At 43.6% G+C, this 21,060-nt stretch overlaps 2 protein-coding genes across 2 annotated transcripts; both read right to left on the minus strand.

Moving 5' to 3' along the window:
• Nucleotides 1-421: 421 nt before the first annotated feature.
• LOC133116386 (cystathionine beta-synthase-like) lies at nt 422-12,452 on the minus strand. Its single transcript, XM_061225869.1, has 15 exons — nt 12,347-12,452; nt 11,059-11,280; nt 10,614-10,720; nt 9,868-10,002; nt 7,799-7,878; nt 7,063-7,267; nt 6,594-6,685; nt 5,901-6,026; nt 5,330-5,414; nt 4,802-4,907; nt 4,246-4,323; nt 3,843-3,977; nt 3,242-3,350; nt 2,228-2,312; nt 422-975 (listed from the first exon to the last, which is right to left on the minus strand). The coding sequence occupies exons 2-15, from the start codon at nt 11,271-11,273 to the stop codon at nt 845-847; spliced, it is 1,689 nt and encodes a 562-aa protein (XP_061081853.1). The 5' UTR covers nt 11,274-11,280; nt 12,347-12,452; the 3' UTR covers nt 422-844.
• Nucleotides 12,453-12,858: 406 nt separating this feature from the next.
• LOC133116403 (splicing factor U2AF 35 kDa subunit) lies at nt 12,859-18,761 on the minus strand. Its single transcript, XM_061225893.1, has 8 exons — nt 18,611-18,761; nt 16,622-16,709; nt 16,055-16,121; nt 15,527-15,576; nt 14,661-14,759; nt 14,168-14,301; nt 13,639-13,731; nt 12,859-13,138 (listed from the first exon to the last, which is right to left on the minus strand). Exons 1-8 carry the CDS (start codon nt 18,652-18,654, stop codon nt 13,024-13,026), a joined length of 690 nt encoding a protein of 229 aa, XP_061081877.1. The 5' UTR covers nt 18,655-18,761; the 3' UTR covers nt 12,859-13,023.
• Nucleotides 18,762-21,060: the final 2,299 nt, after the last annotated feature.

Genomic DNA, 21,060 nt, shown 5'->3' on the forward strand with positions numbered 1-21,060 from the left:
CAGGTCATCATTAATGTTAATATCCATATCCATCACATGCAAATCTGTATGAGTGAATCAAAAAATATATTCAGTCTGAAACAATATCAAAAAACCCCAGACTATCCTGTTAAGTAAGATGTGAAATGCATAAGGATAACTAGAATTCTTACCAGTGAGACAGAAAGACAGTTCAGAGCAACTCGCAATGATAGACTTTTCAGAAAATAATTTAACCATTTTAATTTACATGATCATAATTACAAGGCATTTAATGTCACATTAATAAACATAATACGGTTGTTATGAAATTAAATGGAAAATGGCTATAGCACAAATACATGGCTAACCATTTCAGTAACATTAATCAAAAGTCATCAAGGCACAGTACTGTGCAAAAGTTTTAGGCAGGTGTGACAAAATGCTGTAAAGTAAGAATGCCTTCAAAAATAGAAATGTTAATAGTTTATTTTTATCAATCAACAAAATGCAAATTGAGTGAACAGAAGATCTAAATCAAATCAATATTTGGTGTGACCACCCTTTGCCTTCAAACCAGCATCAATTCTTCTAGGTACACTTGCTTGGCCTTGTTTCCACAGTCCCACACTGAATGGCATTGTCTACAATTATACATTCTTGTTAAAAATAGTTTCAATTATTTTCTGTAAATGTTGACTGAATGATGATGAATAGTATAAACTGCTGAATGATTTAGGAGTATCAGATATGTGAGGGATCACAGTTAATTTTTCAAATCCCAAATCAACCTTGAGATCAGTAATCCCATAAGATCAACACAAGCCCCTTTGTGGCATCAGTGCGGCCCATCTGGATGCATCTGAGCTATGGGACAATCCATGGACTACATCTCATCGGGGTGCTCTGACAGAGACACCGTTCCCTTCCGCCTCCCAGTGACGCGGTTCAGCAGGTCCATCGCGGTCACCACCCCAAAAACCATCTGCCGTAAGCAGGGAGAGCCATCGGTCAGGTCTGCAAAACACGGACAGCAGGAGACAGAAAGACCCTGAGCATTTATTCCTTTGGCAGATGCTTTTGTTCCAAGTGACTTATTAGTCCATTATCGCAAATTAAAGAAATTGTGAATAGCAAGAGAAGCTACAAGTCGGCAGGAACACTGTAGATAATGGGTACTGTTTTATATGCAGTTCCGTATGCTCATTCCGTCTTCTGTACTGTAGAGGTTCTGGTTGAGGAGCGGATGTTTGGCTTCTGTCTGTTCCCATGCTAGCTATGGTGCTTATTCCCCAACTACAACCTTCATCCAAGATGAGCCAGCAAACACACTTTCAGCTTCAGTAACAGCAGAGACAATCTGAAGAATATGGAGCTCAATATCTGGTCAGCAGAATCAAGCATCTCTGGTACAGACTGATTCCAGTCCTAACTGCATTGTTATGTTAGCTGTGGAAGTTCTGTCGAATGTGAATCATCACCACAAATCAGATAAAACTTAGCAATTGAGAATAAAGATATGCTGAAAATATGCGGCCACATCTCATGACTGCAGTGATTTTGGCTCATAGTGATGTCTTCTCACAAGAGACCAATCTGCATATCTGCACTCCACCGTGACTTTCAATACTCATCCCTTTGATGTACTGTACTGTTCCTGGGCTGCAGTGAAGGGACTGGTCTGCCTTGATGTTCCACAGAGTTATGTGCGCAGGTGGTTTGATGCTGTGGTTGAATTTGGCACTCTACAAACTGCCGTTCTCTCTGACATCGAACAAAGCCAAAGCTGCACCTGGACTTTGCTACCACCAAAAACCAGATCAAAGTCTTGCTTATCCACAGTTACACTGTAACCAACCCACAACACACCCAGGGGCCTAAAGTACTTTAAAGGCTACATGAAAGCCAGTTTTTCCTTATTTTGTCAGAATGATTTACTTTCATTTGAGATTAAGTTGTTGCACAATGCACGAAAGCAATTGTTAGTCACAGCAAGTTTATCTGAAATTGACACATTCCACGATCACAGTTACAGAACAGCCTGACACTAAGGGGTGAATCAGACAGATGTGACACAAGTCACACTATCAGCCAAGGGTGTCTAAAAGGAAAACACTGGAAAAAAAGGTCGTGTTCAAAAAAAAGACGCACAATAAATATAACAGATTCCATTTCAATGAGCTTGGGATGTTACCTTAAAACTTGTAGAGGTTGAAAGAAACATTAACACAGAAGATGGAGATAGAAGAGGCAGAAGAGGAAGACTCACATTGAATCTGTTCATGCACCACCAGGGCGAAGTGGTCGGTCTCCAAGATACGAGACAGTTTCCCCAGGTTGTCAGTAAGACGGACCTTTGGGAGGAAGAGGAGGAGAATTAGTTGAGAGAGGTTAGAATCTCACCTTCCAAACCAGTGACTGATAAATCCTACTGAACAACAGTTGCAGATACAACCAAAATTAAAAATGTAATGGGGGGTACTTGGAATTTGTACCCAGACCCGATCCTGTTGGCTCTAATCCTGGGTAGAGCACAGCTGTCTTAACCAAGGGTGTGGCACTTTATCTCATGTGCTTTTGAAAACATCCAGCTGTTCAAACGGGTAATATTAGAAATATGAGCTCTGCAAATTAAGATATGCCAGACAAGGACATTTGCTTGTTAACGGAAAGTACACACCATTTTCAAAACTTTCAGCTTATCTTTGATAAGCGTCTGACTTGACTTTCAGAGAAAAATGGGGAGCCTGCCTTCCAGAAACTCCTGGGATGACCTCATGGATAAATGATCCCGGAGTGGTCGTCTGAGACTAGAAGAGACTCAGGGAATGTTTTCCCATGCCAAAATGGCTGCCACTCCTAGGTTATCTAATCTTGCTGTGTGACAGGTGGCTCTGAGGTCACCTCAGACCAGAGAGGCCTCCGGAGTGGGGGTGTGTAAACGAGACAGGCTTGTGTGTTTCCACTGCAGGCATGATCTCCCTCCCTCTTCCACTCCCTCCCTCAAAGAACACATACTGAACATAAAGTAAACACCAAAATCAATATTACTGAATCTTTATATTGAAAAACTTATCACTCGCCACATAATTTTGATTTACAACTATAATTTATTAATCATATGAATATTTCATTCATTAGATCGAGCTGGCAGATGGGACACTGTTCCTCTGGTTAGGACAGGCTCAGAGATACAGTTACAGAGGGGTGCTCCAGACCTGTGTACTGCTCTGTTATCAGCTGCCTGGAGAAGCCAGGAGGAGGCAGAGCCCAGGAGACTGACCTGCTTAAACTGCTTGTACAGGACCTTGCTGACAGGGTCCGACGGCTTCACCTTACCAGCCAGCACAGAGGAGAGCATATTACCCAGAGTCACCATGCCCAAAATCTGCCTGCAGAGAGGAACAGGAGCTATGATCAGCATGCGAATAGAGGAACAGGGGCTAAGATCAGCTAGTGAATGGAGGTACAGGGGCTAAGATCAGCTAGTGAATGGAGGTACAGGGGCTATGACCAGCCAGCTAATGGAGGAACAGGAGTTAAGATCAGTCAGTGAATAGAGGAACAGAGCTAAGATCAGCCAGTGAAGAGGGACAGGAGCTAAGATCAGCCAGCAAATGGAGGAACAGGAGCAATGATCAGCCTGAGAATGGAGGAACAGGAGCTATGATCAGCCAACAAATGGAGGACCAGGAGCTATGACCAGCCAGCGAATGGAAAAACAGGAGTTAGGATCAGCCAGCGAATGTAGGAACAGGAGCTATGATCAGAAAAATGGAGGAACGAGCAAACTGCGAGCCCTCCAGGATCAGCGCCAGGGAACAGTCTGGCATAAGTTACCCGACGCAAACACTGGTCTCCAGGGTGACCGGTGGGAGACCTACCCTGACTCGTCGACAACGGGAGCCTGGTCGAAGGCCTTGTCCTTCAGGATCCGGATGGTGTTCTGGCAGGACACCGTGGGCAGCACGGTGAGAGGGGCCGACAGGTTCAGACTCTGCAGCTTCTGGTTCCACCACCTGGGGAGCCACAGGAGTGCATTCACGTCACATTACTGCAGCCCCCAGTACTGACTTAGTGTCATTTCTCTTAACAAATGAGTTAACATCCTTTTTCCTATACTGCACATAAAACAATTTAAATTCATTTTTAGCACATTAAAACAAATGCAGATGCAACACAAACTATGCACTATTGCATGATATTGGTGACATTTTATATATAATCTAATATAATCTATTATCTAATATATTATCTAAAATAATACCAATTGAGAGAGTGTCTCACCAGGGTTTGGAAACCATGATGTCCTCCTCCCTCAGGAACCCCTTTTCGAACATCCACTTGTCACTAAGGAACTTGGACCTTAGAGACGGGACACGGAAAACAGGGTCTGAGATGGAGTCCCACATACAGCTTTATGAATGGAGAGACACTGTTCCCAGTGAGCTAGCTGCTGCTCTCATCAATAAACACAGCTCAGAACATTGGGATTCTGTTTTACAGAAAAAGCTAAGAATTCATTGCCATTCCATGTTGCTGCCACACCACATGCCCACCCATAGCACATCTCGACCATTCCCCAGCCACACCCCAACCCCAACCCCCATCAATGCCACTGCCACACCACTGATCCACTCACCTCCACCACACCACTATCAAATCCTTGATACAAGCCCTTACCCTAACTAATCCCCTACCATGTCCCAGCCACAACCAAACCGTACCACACCCCTAAAAAGCAACTGTCCCCATATAAACCCCTGTCATACCCCAAAACCCCAGCCGTACAGAGCCTCAGCCACAGCCACCCCTGACAGCCCCTGGCGCCCCCGGTCCTCACATGTAGTTGCGGATGGAGTCGGGCAGGATGACCACACAGCGCTGCCCCTCCCTCAGGTCCTTTGCAGCCTTCACAGCACCAGCCATGGCAGTGCCCGAGCTGCCACCTGGCACGGGGAGAGGGGCACTTAGCCGCAGCTCCTAAAACATCTCACCCTGCCCCCAACCACAATTAGGAGTAGCTCCTAAATGGGACACTCTCAGAAATAAAGTGGCAGTGGAGGTAAATTTTTGTTCTTCAAGGATCAAATTTCCCAGATGTACCCTGAAAGTACAGTAACACAAACATCAAGCTAAAGAGGTACAGATTAATTATATATTTCTGGGGAGGGGTACAATTTTATGCACCTGTAGGCTACTGCCCCAGTGAGAAGCATTTGTACCTTTTTAGGCATGTTTTGGATTTCTGGATGGTGAAGCAATCGTCCATAGCCCAGTAGGTCTACTGTGTGTGTACTGTGGCTTGTGTCTGTGTGCGTGTTTGGAAGTTGCCCCAGGCGAGTGGTGGGTGGGGGTCCGGGCACCGTACCACACAGAAGCCCCTCGTCCCGGATTAGCATGCGTGCCATGGCGAAGGTCTCCTCGTCACTAGACTTGTACCACCGGTCCACCATCTGTCCGAAACGCGCACACATGTAAACGCACAACTCAGCCTGAACCATTACATCACAAACCAGAAGGATCCTGCCCACAAGAAACCAAGAGGAAGGACTACCGTTAAAATGCTAACTGTCCTGAACCTGGGATTGATCTTTTTCCAATTCAGGATTAATTAAACAGAAATAAATTCAGGTAAGACTCACCAATCAATGGCTGATTCATTTCAAGTCAAACCTTGAATGCAAAGAATGTTATGCATTTCAAATGAAAAGCATTTAAAGTATTTTTTCATTGAACAAAAAAAAGAAACGGATGGTTCTCTCTCTGGTAACTCAAGGTTATGGGAATGTTTACAGGTTGGGCCAAGGGCAAGGGCAATGTTTGTGCATGAAGGTATGTACACAATGTATGTGTGCAAACATCTGACTTCAGTGTGTAGGTGTGTGTGTGTGTGTGTGTGTTTGTGTTTGTGTGTCCATGAAGATTACACGGCGACTCACAGATCTGTCCAGCACGGTTGGGATGAAGTCGTACCCGATGCCTTCAACTTCATACGCGGTCTTATCGGTCCGGTTCAGTTCATCTGGTTCTGCCAGAATCGAGCCCTCGGGGTCCACCCCCACAATCTACCCAAGAGAAAACACAATAAGCCCATCTACAAACCCAGAATGATAAACCCGACTAATTCTGCCATCATAAAACATACTTTACATTAGAAAATAAATAAAGCGTGTTATTCTATTCTATTATTACTAACTATTCTTTTTTTAGTTTACAGTATTTTTGAGCAAATTATCATGGGTGCTAACAATTCTGGAGCTCATAGAACAGTGTAACCTTCTGCAAGCTTTATCCGGGAATGATGCCGCTTTCATTTTACACTGGAGCCATGGCAGAAGATTTCCGTACACCTCACTAGGTCCTGAAATTGGAGGAATGCCTTGCATGGAAATCTTCTGTCAATGCCTGTTCACACATCTTTTGGTGATCAAATGTTTTTTATTCAACAAGAGAATATTTAACATTTTTCCCCCCCCTTACAACATTCCCCCCACCCCCATGTCTGGAGCCGTTCACACGATGCTGACATGGATCACTGCTGGAACAACGAAGCGTTAAGACGCATGGGTGAAAGGCTCATTGAGTTAATCATTTGTTTCGAATTGTCCGTTTGCGAGTCATGTGCGGCCAACCTTGACATTTGGGCACCTCTCCTTGAGCTTGCGGGCGATGCCGCTAATGGTGCCACCTGTGCCAGCTCCGGCCACAAGCATGTCCACTTTACCTGCAGGAGAGGGAGGGAGGACGGGAGTAAAGGCAGAGTGGTTCTCATACTCAAGACAGACACAAACATACACACATGCGCACACACTAAAACTTAATGTAACATAAAACATAAGATAATGAGAACAGGCTGTTCAGACCAACAATGCTCAACATTCACCTACCAAGAATATCTACAGAATACCTTGTGCTCATTCTTTACCTACAAATTAAATTTAGATAGTACCTGGCACCGTATCAAGCCTAGTCATGAAAACCCACAGAGTTTCTGCCTCTACCACATAACCTTGCAAAGAAATACTTCTGAATGTCTTTCAGAACAAACGCACACACTCAGTCACACTCAAGCACCCACACAAACACACAATGAGCCCACACCATCACACTGCTCCAGGATCTCCTCGGCCGTGGTGTCGTAGTGGGCCAGGGGGTTGCTGGGATTGCGGTACTGGTCCAGGATGTGAGAGTTGGGGATCTCGTTCTTCAGCCTCCAGGCCACGCCCACGTGTGACTCGGGGGAGTCGAAGCGGGCGCTGGTGGGTGTGCGGACGATCTCGGCCCCCAGAGCACGCAGCACGTCCACCTGCAACCCGCCACAAACCCCTTCAGGCTGGCTCCACAACGGCAGGTTCAGATAGCTTTTACAGCACATTACAGCACAGCACAGCAACACAATATAGCACAGCACAATATAGCACAGCACAGCAACACAATATAGTACAGCACAATATAGCACAGCACAACACAATATAGCACAGCACAATATAGCACAGCAACACAATATAGGACAGCACAGCACAACACAATATAGCACAACACAGCAACACAATATAGCACAGCACAATATAGCACAGCACAGCAACACGATATAGCACAGCACAACAACACAATATAGCACAGCACAGCAAACACAATATAGCACAGCAAAATATAGCACAGCACGACAACACAATAATACACAGCACAGCAACACAATATAGCACAGCACAATATAGCACAGCACAACAACACAATATAACACAGCACAGCAACACAATATAGCACAGCACAATATAGCACAGCACAGCACAACAGCACAATACAGCACAGGACCAGGGAGGGAGGCCAGCCCAACCTTTTCCATGCTCATCTTCTCTGGCATGACAATGATGCAGTGATAGCCCTTCACAGCTGCTGCCAGGGCCAGGCCAATCCCTGGGAGAGGGGCGAGAGAGCAGGCCACCCCTTAAAAAACACTTACTGCTCATGTGTGTATGTTTGTGTGTGTGTGCATGCTGTGACTGTGTGTGAGAGAATGCACATATCACAGTGGACTGTGTACAACATGGCCAGATGGAAATCTAATATACGTATGTGTCACATACGTCAATCTTGTTTTCATATAGGGACATATAAGTATATACAGTGCATCCGGAAAGTATTCACAGCGCTTCACTTTTTCCACATTTTGTTATGTTACAGCCTTATTCCAAAATTGATTAAATTCATTTTTTTCCTCAAAATTCTACACACAACACCCCATAATGAAAACATGATTTTTTTTTTTTTTTTTTCTAATTTATTAAAAATAAAAAACTAAGAAATCACATGTACATAAGTATTCACAGCCTTTCCCATGAAGCTCAAAATTGAGCTCAGGTGCATCCCGTTTCCACTGATCAACCTTGAGATGTTTCTACAGCTTAATTGGAGTCCACCTGTGGTAAATTCAGTTGATTGGACATGATTTGGAAAGGCACACACCTGTCTATATATGGTCCCACGGTTGACAGTGCATGTTGGAGCACAAACCAAGGATGAAGTCAAAGGAATTGTCTGTAGACCTCTGAGACAGGATTGTCTCGAGGCACAAATCTGGGGAAGGGTACAGAAAAATTTCTGCTGCTTTGAATGTCCCAATGAGCACAGTGGCCTCTATCATCCGTAAATGGAAGAAGTTCGGGACCAGCAGGACTCTTCCTAGAGCTGACTGCCCGTCTAAACTAAGCAATCGGGGGAGGGAGGTGGAGGGAGGGAGGTGACCAAGAACCCGATGGTCACTCTGTCAGAGCTCCAGCGTTCCTCTGTGGAGAGAGGAGAACCTTCCAGAAGAACAACCATCTCTGCAGCAATCCACCAATCAGGCCTGTATGGTAGAGTGGCCAGACGGAAGCCACTCCTGAGTAAAAGGCACATGGCAGCCCGCCTGGAGTTTGCCAAAAGGCACCTGAAGGACTCTCAGACCATGAGAAACAAAATTCTCTGGTCTGATGAGACAAAGATTGAACTCTTTGGCGTGAATGCCAGGCGTCATGTTTGGAGGAAACCAGGCACCGCTCATCACCTGGCCAATACCATCCCTACAGTGAAGCATGGTGGTGGCAGCATCATGCTGTGGGGATGTTTTTCAGCGGCAGGAACTGGGAGACTAGTCAGGATTGAGGGAAAGATGAATGCAGCAATGTACAGAGACATCCTGGATGAAAATCTGCTCCAGAGCGCTCTTGACCTCAGACTGGGGCGACGGTTCATCTTTCAGCAGGACAACGACCCTAAGCACACAGCCAAGATATCAAAGGAGTGGCTTCAGGACAACTGTAAATGTCCTTCAGTGGCCCAGCCAGAGCCCAGACTTGAATCCTATTGAACATCTCTGGAGAGATCTGAAAATGGCTGTGCACCGACGCTCCTCATCCAACCTGATGGAGCTTGAGAGGTACTGCAAAGAGGAATGGGCGAAACTGCCCAAAGATAGGTGTGCCAAGCTTGTGGCATCATATTCAAAAAGACTTGAGGCTGTAATTGCTGCCAAAGGTGCATCAACAAAGTATTGAGCAAAGGCTGTGAATACTTATGTACATGTGATTTCTTAGTTTTTTATTTTTAATAAATTTGCAAAAAATTCAAAAACTTTTCATGTTGTCATTATGGGGTGTTGTGTGTAGAATTTTGAGGAAAAAAATGAATTGATTCCATTTTGGAATAAGGCTGTAACATAACAAAATGTGGGAAAAGTGAAGCACTGTGAATATTTTCCGGATGCACTGTACATGCATATGCCATATGCATTCATGGCCATATGCATGCAATTACAAATCCGTATGGGTGAAGTGAGAACTCCACAGTCAAATATAATTTCCCAGGTGAGGGGTGGACACACAAACACATGCTCCCACACACGATGTCACACACACACACACACACCGGTGTTCCCGGATGTGGGCTCAATGATGGTGTCTCCGGGTTTCAGCATCCCGGCTCTCTCAGCATCCTCCACCATGCGCAGACTGATCCTGTCCTTCACACTGCCCCCGGCATTAAAGAACTCACACTTCCCCACTGCAGAGAGAGGGGGAGGGAAGGAGAGAGAGAGAGCCAGCGAGGCAGACCGGGGGAGAGAGTGAGAGAGGCAGAGAGAGAACGAGGCAGAGGGAGAAAAAGAAATAAAGACGAAGAGAGGGGGAAAGGTGATTTAAGGAGATTTGGAAGGTAATAAATACTTGCCAATTCACTCAACATGTCAACATTTGTACAGAGTAACAGTTTGTGAATTATAACTGCCTGTAGCAATTCATTCAACAACAATGCTTGCAATAACATTGACAATACAATAACTATAAATTTTTTTCTTTATTGTATTTTGGTTTTAATCACTTCCAGTGTTTTAGTTAATATACACCAACATTCAGGCTCTAACTTCTGACAGAACGATTGTGCAAGGAGGTTTAACACAAACTCTTAAAATATGTCAGTTGTCGCTTCTGGTTAAGGCAGCGGTTCCACCACAGCACCCCGGCATGGCCACCAAACATCTCAAAACAACATTACCTGCCATTTAAAGTGAAATGTAGCTTTCAAGGAACCCTAGCAAAATGCTCTGAATCTTGAACACACCCCATACCTATGGACTGAGAGCATCAGAAAGAGCGGAAAGAGCTTCGGACACTCACAGAGCTCGCACTTGAGTCCGTACGTCTTGGAGATCTTGTTCATGCGGACCATGGGAGTGTCTCCGATGCTCCTCAGGATGTCAGGAAGGATTTTGGGGGATTTTTCCCTGAAAATAGGGGGGTCAGAACATCAAAATCTTCCATGGTGACAGGGACAAGAGGGAGCAGTAACACAGCAAATAAACACAAACTGTAAAAAAATGTACTGAACAATGGAGATGGAGACTTGAGCCAAGCCATGGGGTGCTAAACACTTCCCCCTACCCTTTTATTATTTTCTCTTTATTGAGCCAAGTTTCTCCAGAACTTGGCTCAACCCTATCAATTCCCAATATAACATTCACTCAAAGCACGTACTAGTGGCACCTCCAAACTAAACATTACATACGTCCCGATAATAAAAATGTCCCTTACACTATAAAGGGGTTTTAGGTGAGCTGCTCACCTTTCAGGGCAGCTGTGCGGAGACTCCGAAGGTGACAGACCCGGCCGCCAGGTGCATCTGCTGGGCAGATCCGGGCGAATCCAATTCCTATCCATGCCGCCCTCCGCTCCGTCCATTTGGACTGACCCCTCATCCCCGCTCTGGAAGACCTGACCAGGCTGGGCCTGGGTGGTGTAGGGGCAGGCACGGGGCAGGCGGCTGGTCTCTGTTGGCATAGCTCACCTGAGGAGGACAGGGGGAGGGTCGTCAGCCTTGGCTTTTTCGGCCGATTTTGCACAAGCTAACAACCATTCTAAAATCTAAAAGCATAACATGGACTGAAATGGGTGAAGCTAGGCATATTCTCATACAAGTTGTACTTTTTTTCTTTTTGTAAACCAAATGCGGTTGAAGAAGGCATTGCCTTTTGTTTTGACCTACCAATAGGAGTTTGTTTTTACGGTGACAGATTGGCAGCATAATATTTTACAGTTAAATATTTAACAAAAACGCAAGGTATCAAGCTATACTACTGCTCGCGTAGAACTAGAAGAGTAATTCTCTATGGTAATTATGGCACTCACATTTGCTTGATGGTGTCTAATTGCAAACCTCAGAATTCCATAACCATCTAGTAACAGCGAAAATAACCGACCCAATGCTGGGAGTTTGAGAATGGAGAACGTGTACATCCATAATCGTAAATATAATACAATAGCCCACATTTAAAGAATCGCGACGATTGTTAGCAAACATGTGCCGCCGCATATTTACTATTTTGTATTATTAACACGGGTATAGGTCTAGAAATCTCTTGTTCGTACTGGCCAAAGATGTTTACGATGTTTTCCCGTTTTGCTTCTTTCCATTAGTTTTTGTCATACACAGGCAACACAGCATACAGGTTACCACAGTTCATTTGATTTCAGATTAGTACAAATTAACACGGTACGACACTGTTTGTCTTTTGTTTTTGCACAGTAACTTTTAAGTAGCCTAATAGCAATTAATTATTGTTACTTAAGTGTTGCCTTTGTAGGTTATAACGGTTTGTAGCTTTATAGTAGTCGGCTATAACGTTAGTTCCAGCTGCTTAAAATTCTATTTCTTAAAACCACCGATGCCCCAGACGTCCAACTATTCATGTTCCCAAAAATACATTCCACATTTTACCGCTTATACCCCGAATCGCCGTGCGTTTGCGACTACATTAAATATCTTCACTGTTCCAACGTTTTAAATTTAATACAAGGGATTTACGGGCATCACCAAACTCCATTCCGTAACTTCTCAATTCGGTTTCACTTACCCGTGTATCAAGACGTTATGCTGTCCAAATCGCTGAGCTCTGCTTCACCTTGCGTGAACCCAACACACACACAGTTGAATATCGTTGGTTGTTGCATTGATTGATTGGACGAGGCAAGGGCGTTCGCCTGAGCCCGAGTCACCAATGAGAACTTTGGAAACTGCATTATGAGCTAGGAACCCTTGGCGGTTTATAATGCGGGATAAAGTGTTTATGCAGGATTCCAAATTGAATACATTTCAACCTATTTATAAACTCGATCAAAGACTACCCTGACTTCAACCTAATAAGTCTATAGGGGATTATGAACAGGTCCTACACTTCATTACATCTTCCGTGCTTCAAGGAATACCCTCCAACATGCCAAGATTGATACAAATATGTACATCATTGTTTAACCCATTATTATCTTTAATTCACGCACATATACAAATGGGTTTTTTCCGAGACAAAGACCTTGGTTTTATAGGCGACATTTATACATTTTCACTTAATGAGTTTAAAACAAGAAATGCAGACAAAACAGAACCACCACAAAGGCTTTTATTAAGAAACACTTTCTTTAAACAGCGAAGAAAGGACAAAAAAAGGAAGAAAAGCTGATTGGGAAATCTCCAAACGGTGTGAGGAGATTATATTTTGAGAGAGGGGAGGTGCGCAGTTTCCCGTCACTGCTCTCAGAACCGGCCGTACCGCTCGCGGTCCCTCGATCTCCGCCTCTCGCGGTCTTTCCTGCCACCTCGGTCTCGTGAGCGCGAACGCCGTTCTCGCGAGCGCGAACGAGATCGGTGCCTGTGAGGAGAGATGGGACAGAAATACCAACATAACCGGAAGCGTCAACAGAGAATCCCTTGTTGTTCTGTGACCTTTTGGCTTTCTCTTACTTTCGGTCTGACGCCACGTACACAAAGTATTTCTTTTTACACCTACACAGTACATTTTTTATGAAAACAAGCATAGATACGCTGTTCGGTAGCAACGGTGGACACACAGTTAATATTAAAACACCCCTTTCTGAAGTGCACCAATTGGGCTGTAGACATGAACAAACCCATTCCTTGGAACAGTCACGGCCGGGGCTACAGTACTTCCCTGTGGTAAACACTGAAAACACACACCCGTATGCAGGCAAGCAAAGCAAATGACTGACACGGGAAGCGATGTTGTAACTGGGCAGTTATGTGCACCCTTTGTGCACCTAGGACTCTCTTCTGGGTGCAAAATGGTTGTACTTCCAGATTAAGGGCTATGGCTCACTGGGCCTTGTCACAGTGCTTTTGGCAGAGTCTTACCTTTTCCTCCTGCGTCCATACAGCTCCCTGCGAAGCTCACGAGAGATGGGCTTCAGGTGCATGAAATTACAGAAACCGCCTCGAGTGCACTCCCTGTGGTGGGAAAGGGTACTGCAGTCAGACACCACAGACTACACCAACACCCCAACTGTGCAAACACCACAAACCTCTCCCACTACTAACAATCGAGGAAACATGCATTCAACATCCAGTCTTAACATAGCCATGCCACTGCACAACAGCTGCAGAGTACATCATGTGTGATCCACATCATGACATTTAGGTCATAAAACAGTTATCCAGCTGGAAAGGCATTATAGTCAATTAATCACCACCGCACTCCCTGCATCACTAATTTACAGGGGTACTAGCAGGCCCTCTTTAGTCAGGGCCCTTGGAATCATCCCAACCCCCGCCCCCATCCCCACATATGGCATTCCTGCTCACACAGTTAGTCCAAATGCCTGGATTGCACTTAAGTATTAGTGTACATGAATTCAAACAGACTGAACAATTTGTGGATACTGACCCCATCTCGTACTGGCGACAGCAGGCCTCCCTGAAGTCGGTGACGGGCGACAGCTCAGCATGGATGGGTTGACCGTTGAACCAGCGGTTGTTCAGGTCCATGACCGCCTTCTCTGCATCCTCCTCGCGCCGGAACTACAGGAGAGGCAGGGCAGTCATTAGGAAGGCTCTACATTTAGGGATAGCCCATTTTTTTAATTTTTAAAAGTTAGCTTCAAGAAATTTCTACCTCCATCCAGATGCTATTAGCCAACATTCCTGATCAGACGGTCCCCCCTGGGCTCAATCCAGCGCAACCCAGTCTACCACACAAACCATATGCCAGGACTATGAATCTCTACCAAGGATGCATGTGCAGCCTACAACTGTTGCTCATGGTTAAAATAAATATGGGATAGTGAAATAAGTGAGTAATTAAAAGGCTACATTTGGCTTGAAATTGGGAAGCGGTTCAACCCTCGTTGATCCAGCCCTGTTCTACACCGTTCCCTCACCTTCACATACACGTTCCCAACCAAGTGGTCCCCCAGGTTGTCGCACACGTTCATCTCCTCCACCTCTCCGTATTTCTCCTCCATCTCCGTGAAGACCTCCTACAGGGAGAGGACGACAGGGGGGACCTCTTCCTTCATTCACAAATCAGGAGTGGAGGAGCATGCCCAAACTGGGATGTACCTCAAAATCCAAAGTAGTAGTAGATTTCAGTCCTTATCAACAATTCTTACAGAATGAATACTTTGTTGTACGTCGCTCTGGATAAGAGCGTCTGCCAAATGCCATTAATGTAATGTAACAAATACACATAGAAATGACTAACAATGTCGACTGAAAAGGTGTAGGCTGAAGCTTTAGCTTATTACACCTACCCTCTTTACATAATATATTCACATATTCAACCCTTTCACAAATTGGTTTAGTCTATACAAAAACAAAACATAATAGAAACAATTGGCAAAAGTGTCAATCAACACACAAGCCAAATGCCATTACATTACCGGACAGCCGGAATGAATGAACACTCGATGCCTGTGCGCACACGCATAAGCCGGCATACACCACACATGCACACACATTTGTGAATACTCACACAAAGCGCATAAGGGCAGTACCAGAGGTGCGTTCAAGACAGCGAACGTTCACGTTGAACCGTGTTTGCAGACAACAGTTACTGTTGAACAATTGTAAATTAACATTCCATTTAGTTTGCCGGCATCGCGTTTCAAATACAAATGGACGCGACTTCGATTTAACAACGCCAGCAAGCCGATTCGTTGCTTGCTAACATTTGTGGCCAACAGAAAATGTTTGAATAGGTCTGCGAACATCAGCAAAAGTTTGCGATCTTGAACGCAACACTCACCTCAAAGAACTCGTCGTAGTGCTCCTGCATCTCCACGTCACTGACAGCACCTCGCGAAAGCAAAGATAGGCAACAGCAATAAGCGGCTGAAATCTGACCCAACATTATTCCACATATAAGAATCCACATTACTTCAGGACGTTACAGGGGCGCAAAGCACAACCTGCGTATGTGGACCTTCCTGATCAGGTCTTTGCCAATTTGCCCGAGCTACTCGTAAACCAATAACAGCACTTTCAGAATCAAGTACACAACAATATTCTGATCCACAGCTTTTCCAAAGTCAGGTTCATTGAGAGGTTTCAATAAGTGAAGACGATATGCGTTCCCATTTTGTTACATTGATCAATTTCTCTTTCATAGCCGCTGCCTCCAACCTAACTGATACAGGGCAATACATATTAGCAGAGGAGCTGCACAAAATCGGATGTTGGGAATGCCGATGTTACCGTGTTTGCAGAATGAGGTGGATAAATCTTGATTTCAGAACATGCCGGAATAACACTGTCAGTAGTGGTCAATACTTACTGCGGAGGCCATCAGCCGACTGTGCAGTGTTCTGCGGGTTGCGGTATATGTTCAAAAGGGCAATTGTCTGAAAGACCAAAAAAAAAAAAAAAGATTTCAATCTATATTCTCATGACATTCAAAAAAAATTAAATTAAACCAGGCCAAATTACTGGCAAGGTATTTGAAAAATTGTCTTTAACCTTAATGTTTTTCATTAAGATTAACCAGATAAGAATTTAATAGAGATTTGCCTGCAAAACAGAGCACAAAACTGTAGTAGTTGCACTTCAGGGTAGGGTTAGGAACATTGTGAGCTAACACGGTCTTCTGAACACAGGGATTTTGTAAAGCTATTTGTAGTTCTCTAATTACCAACAATTCACAACAATCAAACTGTTTTTGTGTCTGGGGCAACCAATAAGCAACCATAATCATAAACCACATTCCTCAGGAGAAAAGCGAACATTGAACCGACATTAACTACTGATGGAAGCAGCCGCTTCCCCGCGTTCTGTTTGGAACACTGAGTCTATGTTACCTGCCTGGCCATATTTTGTCTAAATGTTGCATCATGGATTAGCTTACCTGGCTGAAAGTCGGCTTGTTATGCAATCTGGAACACCGGTCTCCATGGCGACATGCACCAATTTTAAAGTAGAAAGAGCAATTGACTCTGTGGGGAGAGGAAGAAAATCATGACTTGCAACAATAATATCAGTCAAAATGGACACATTATGATTACCATGTTAATGCAAATAGTAACGAATGCAAGTAATATGATGTCAATAAAACATGGTCATTCTGGACCTTAACTGAGCCTTAATATTTCAAAAACCATTAAGAATTCAAAGACCAAAACTTCATTTTTCATATGGCTGGTTAAGGAATGTGTAAACCAGAAATATTCTGATTCTGCATAGGCCCGCCAGCCTGGTTGCAATTGTGATTTGACTCCAATACATTTCAAAAAAGGTGCTAAATCAGTGTCTCTCAACTCCAGTCCTCGGGAACGACATGCCAGAAGGTTTTTGTTGTAATCAGGAACTCGCACACCTGATTTAATGACTGAACCAATCAAACTACCAAAAATGGCCTTGATTAGTTAAATCAGGTGTGTGAGTTCCTGGTTATAACAAAAACCTTCTGGCAAGTGGGTCCCTGAGGACTGAAGTTGAGACAAACTGTGCTAAATCATTAAGACTCACCATCTTATATGAATGGTCCTAACCATGGACCCCCACATAGACTCAAAGGCATCCTGTGTAATGCCACAAGGTAAAAAGGGACATTGAAGGAGAATAAAAAATGTGTATCTGCCAGCTGGCCCCCTATAACAGGCCTACACAACCCTGCTGCAAGAGATATACCGTTAATGTTATGGTGCTGCATGTTTTCACTCCAACCATAACAAAGCAAAAACTAGAGATATTGGGCTGGTAATTAGAAGGCATGGGTGGGTAGCCATGCGCTAACTTCCCCAAATCTAGTACAACTATGCACTTAAAGTAATTTAACTTAAAATAACTTATAATACAATAATATAATGATAAGACCTCAGCAGTCTGCTTAACTGGGATTCCTACAAGTAACGCGGGAGCTGCTTAAAAGTCCCCACTGTTCACGCAACTAGCATGGTACTGTTACTTTGTTCTAACGGCGCTTTATGTCAGCCCCCTTTGTACATGCTAAAATAAATGAACTACAACCACCATCCAAACGTCAGATTTGAAACAGCATACCCCAAGACGGTAACGAGCTACAGCAACAGCGAGCTAGCTAGCTAAGCTCACAAATGTCGTTTACAGCAACACATGGCAAGCAAATGTTTGCCAGACAAAAAGCAATATGTACATATTGTTTTTAGCAATGGCACATTACCCAATGTAAATAAATAAAATAAAAGCCAAGCACTAAAACAGGTCTGGTTGGCTAGCTAGCTTGGTGTCCAACGAGCAAACGTTAGATAGCATTTGGGATTCCTCGACGCGCGTAACAAATACACGGCTCCGACGCAACGCCGAGTCAGCTAGCAACACAAACCAAACACCAGCTATACTAGCTAGCTAGCTAGCTAGATCGCCGGAAATGTTTATTCTTGCGTAAGTGTTTGTATATCGTGACTCATAACAATTACAAAATATTGAGGTTATCTAAAGCACATTCGGGAACATAGTACCAGCATACGTCCTCAAAACAATACAAGCCCCGCCAACCAACCCGGGTCAATTTCAAATAGGGCAACGTTAGCTAGCAGACCTAAAATAATATGAATGCATTAAAATTATTTTGGGTTAGTTTTATGGCGGCATTTGATACCACTTCATATGAGACAGTTCCTTCTCACCAAACAAAGCATTATTTAACAGTTAATCTACGTGTTCATTCATTTAATCTAGCCAACAGAGTAGCTAGTAGCAACGTTACAGAGTTAGCTCTATAGGCTAACGTTGGGGACGAATCGCGTCTCTTAAAATAGGCCTTACATTACATTGCGCACTGATGATTAATTTGGGCAATAATATATTTCCACTTCGTGCATGAACCCAATGAAAAGCAATGCATTAATATACTCACTTGTCTTTCTCTGTGCCGAAAATGGACGCCAAGTACTCGGCCATTTTTTCTCGGCTTCGCTAATTTACGGTAAGCCAGAGACGGCAATTCCAGCCTCTGGCCAACTGCAGACACACCAGCAAACATGAGATTTGCGTCACTTCCCGCCTAGTGTGTGGGTGGCACTTCTGTGATGGGTGGGCTTGTGATGCTTTAATTCTACCAGCAGGTGTCCCTATAACCACTGGAGTTTAGGTCAGGAAAAAATATCAATATCTTCATCTTAATCTGTGTCTGTGAAACCTGCCCCTTAAATTCCAAGATGGTTCAGATGGTCCAATCTGTGTATTCATTGCCGCCTGGTTTTATGCTGGTGAAGCTAGCAAACCAGGTTATTTTAGCAGATAATGAAGATCAGATAAGAAGATAAGATAATGAAGACCGGTTTAGTCAAGATGGTAATGTGATGGCAACAGTTACATTTCAACTCTTAAAAATGAAAATATAACCTGCAAAAAGCAACATTTATATATAATATTCCTGGGAATAGGATTTGGTTCTTGTTTAGTCTCCAAAGAAACAGTGCACTACCAGCTGATTTAACTATTATTTTTGAGAATGCATAATTATATAAGTAATATACAGTACTGTGCAAAGGTCTTAGGGACCTGTATAACATTCTGTACAGATAAGATTCTTTCAAAAATTATTCAATAAAAGGTCCTAAATAAACATACTATACATTTTACATTACATTTTAGTCATTTGACAAAATAGTTAAAAACTGAATCAAATCAATATTTTTTGTGACCACCCTTCGGCGTTAAAACTGCATCACTTCTCTGAGATAGCCAACGCTGTCCTGCAGTTCTATAAGACAATCAGCAGGGAGGTTGTTCCAAGCAAGTTGGAGAACTTGCCATAGACTTTGGTTGGCTCCTTGCTTCTGATCTCAGACAGCCTTGATCAAGTTTTTATGTAAAAAGTAGTCAATTGCTTACAGTAATATGTTACTTTTTCAAATTAAATACAACGATGTCATTGTAAAATGAAATCTTTTGGAAAATTAATATTTGGAAATCTCAAATGTGTTATTTTATAGTAACACACACAAAAAAATAAACATATATATAATAAAGTCTAGGATGCCAAAGACTTCTGCACAGTACTCTACATACAGTTTTTTTTTTATAATGAAAGATTAGTCATATGGAGATTGAAGACAAACACATCAAAACACGTTAGAAAGTTATATAAAACAGCACCTATGGCATGAAAGGGGGATTCAGTGCAGAGGATGTGAAACAACACTTGTTACTAAACAAGGAAGGAAAAATAGCAGAGAGAGAGAGAGAGAGAGAGAGAGAGAGAGAGAGAGAGAGGTGGGTGTAAACATCAACCAGAGCAGTGCAGCACCTACATGAAGTAGTTTCTCTTTGGCTGATGCTGACTGACATGCCTAACCTGGCCGGTGCTCGCCGTAATGCCCCCATAAAAGCATCTCACATCCAGCCGAATTCACCTGCTGATGGTGGAGAGTAAACCCCAAGGCAGCAACAACAGGATTTGACCCAAACATGACCAGCATGGCTCTACTCCTACTGCTGCTGCTTCCCTGCCTCTACGGAGAGGCTCTAGGTAAGTCCGTCCCCTGTCCCTGTTGTTACGCCGGCATCCATCCACACTGACAGAAGATAAATATTTTCTCTCTTTTTTTCCAGTTCATTATTGTGCCTATCCGAGGTGACAGTAAAATACATTTGTTCTGTGAATAATGTGAGTAATATGTGAGTAATGTATGAAATGCCATGTTATTTCCCTTCTCATAGCAGAATACTTCAGACTCTCCTTAAAGTCTACACAATGTATTATTTCTGGCCATTGTACACTGGTATCTCTTATTCAGTAACAGTAAGGTTTTTTTTCATAAATGGGGAAAAACAGGAACTGTAATTGGAATTGGATGTATGCTGGTTTCCATAGCCCACATCCATTACAAACATTATATCTCATAGGCTTCACTGAGTAATGTCCTCCTGGAATAGCGTACGTGCAAATGTGAACTGAAACATTAAAGATCTGGTGGAGGAAGTCTCTCTGTCTTCCTGTGTAGCGGAAATGTGGGCCCATGTTACTGTCAGAGTGTACAAATGCTATGTAAGTACATCTCCAGTCTCCCTTGTAGGGAGCTTTTGGCTGCAGTCTGGCACACGTTGGACACCGCTGCCTGTATCTCTGTGTGTGACAGCAGTGTCAGATAACAGGTGTTATAGGTAAATTGCAACCGCAGTTGTTCCACTTCTGCATACTGAAATGGCTGTACCATGGATTGCAGAATTCAGTCCCGGAGAGCCACAGCATCTGCTAGTTTTTGTTGTACTCCACTTTCTGAAAAAAAAGAAAAGGTTATTGTACTTTGTTTCAAAGGCATATATTGGCAGATTATTACAAATGAAACTATATGAAGCATA

This window comes from Conger conger, chromosome 17, assembly GCF_963514075.1.
Source record: "Conger conger chromosome 17, fConCon1.1, whole genome shotgun sequence".
Classification (NCBI taxonomy): domain Eukaryota; kingdom Metazoa; phylum Chordata; class Actinopteri; order Anguilliformes; family Congridae; genus Conger; species Conger conger.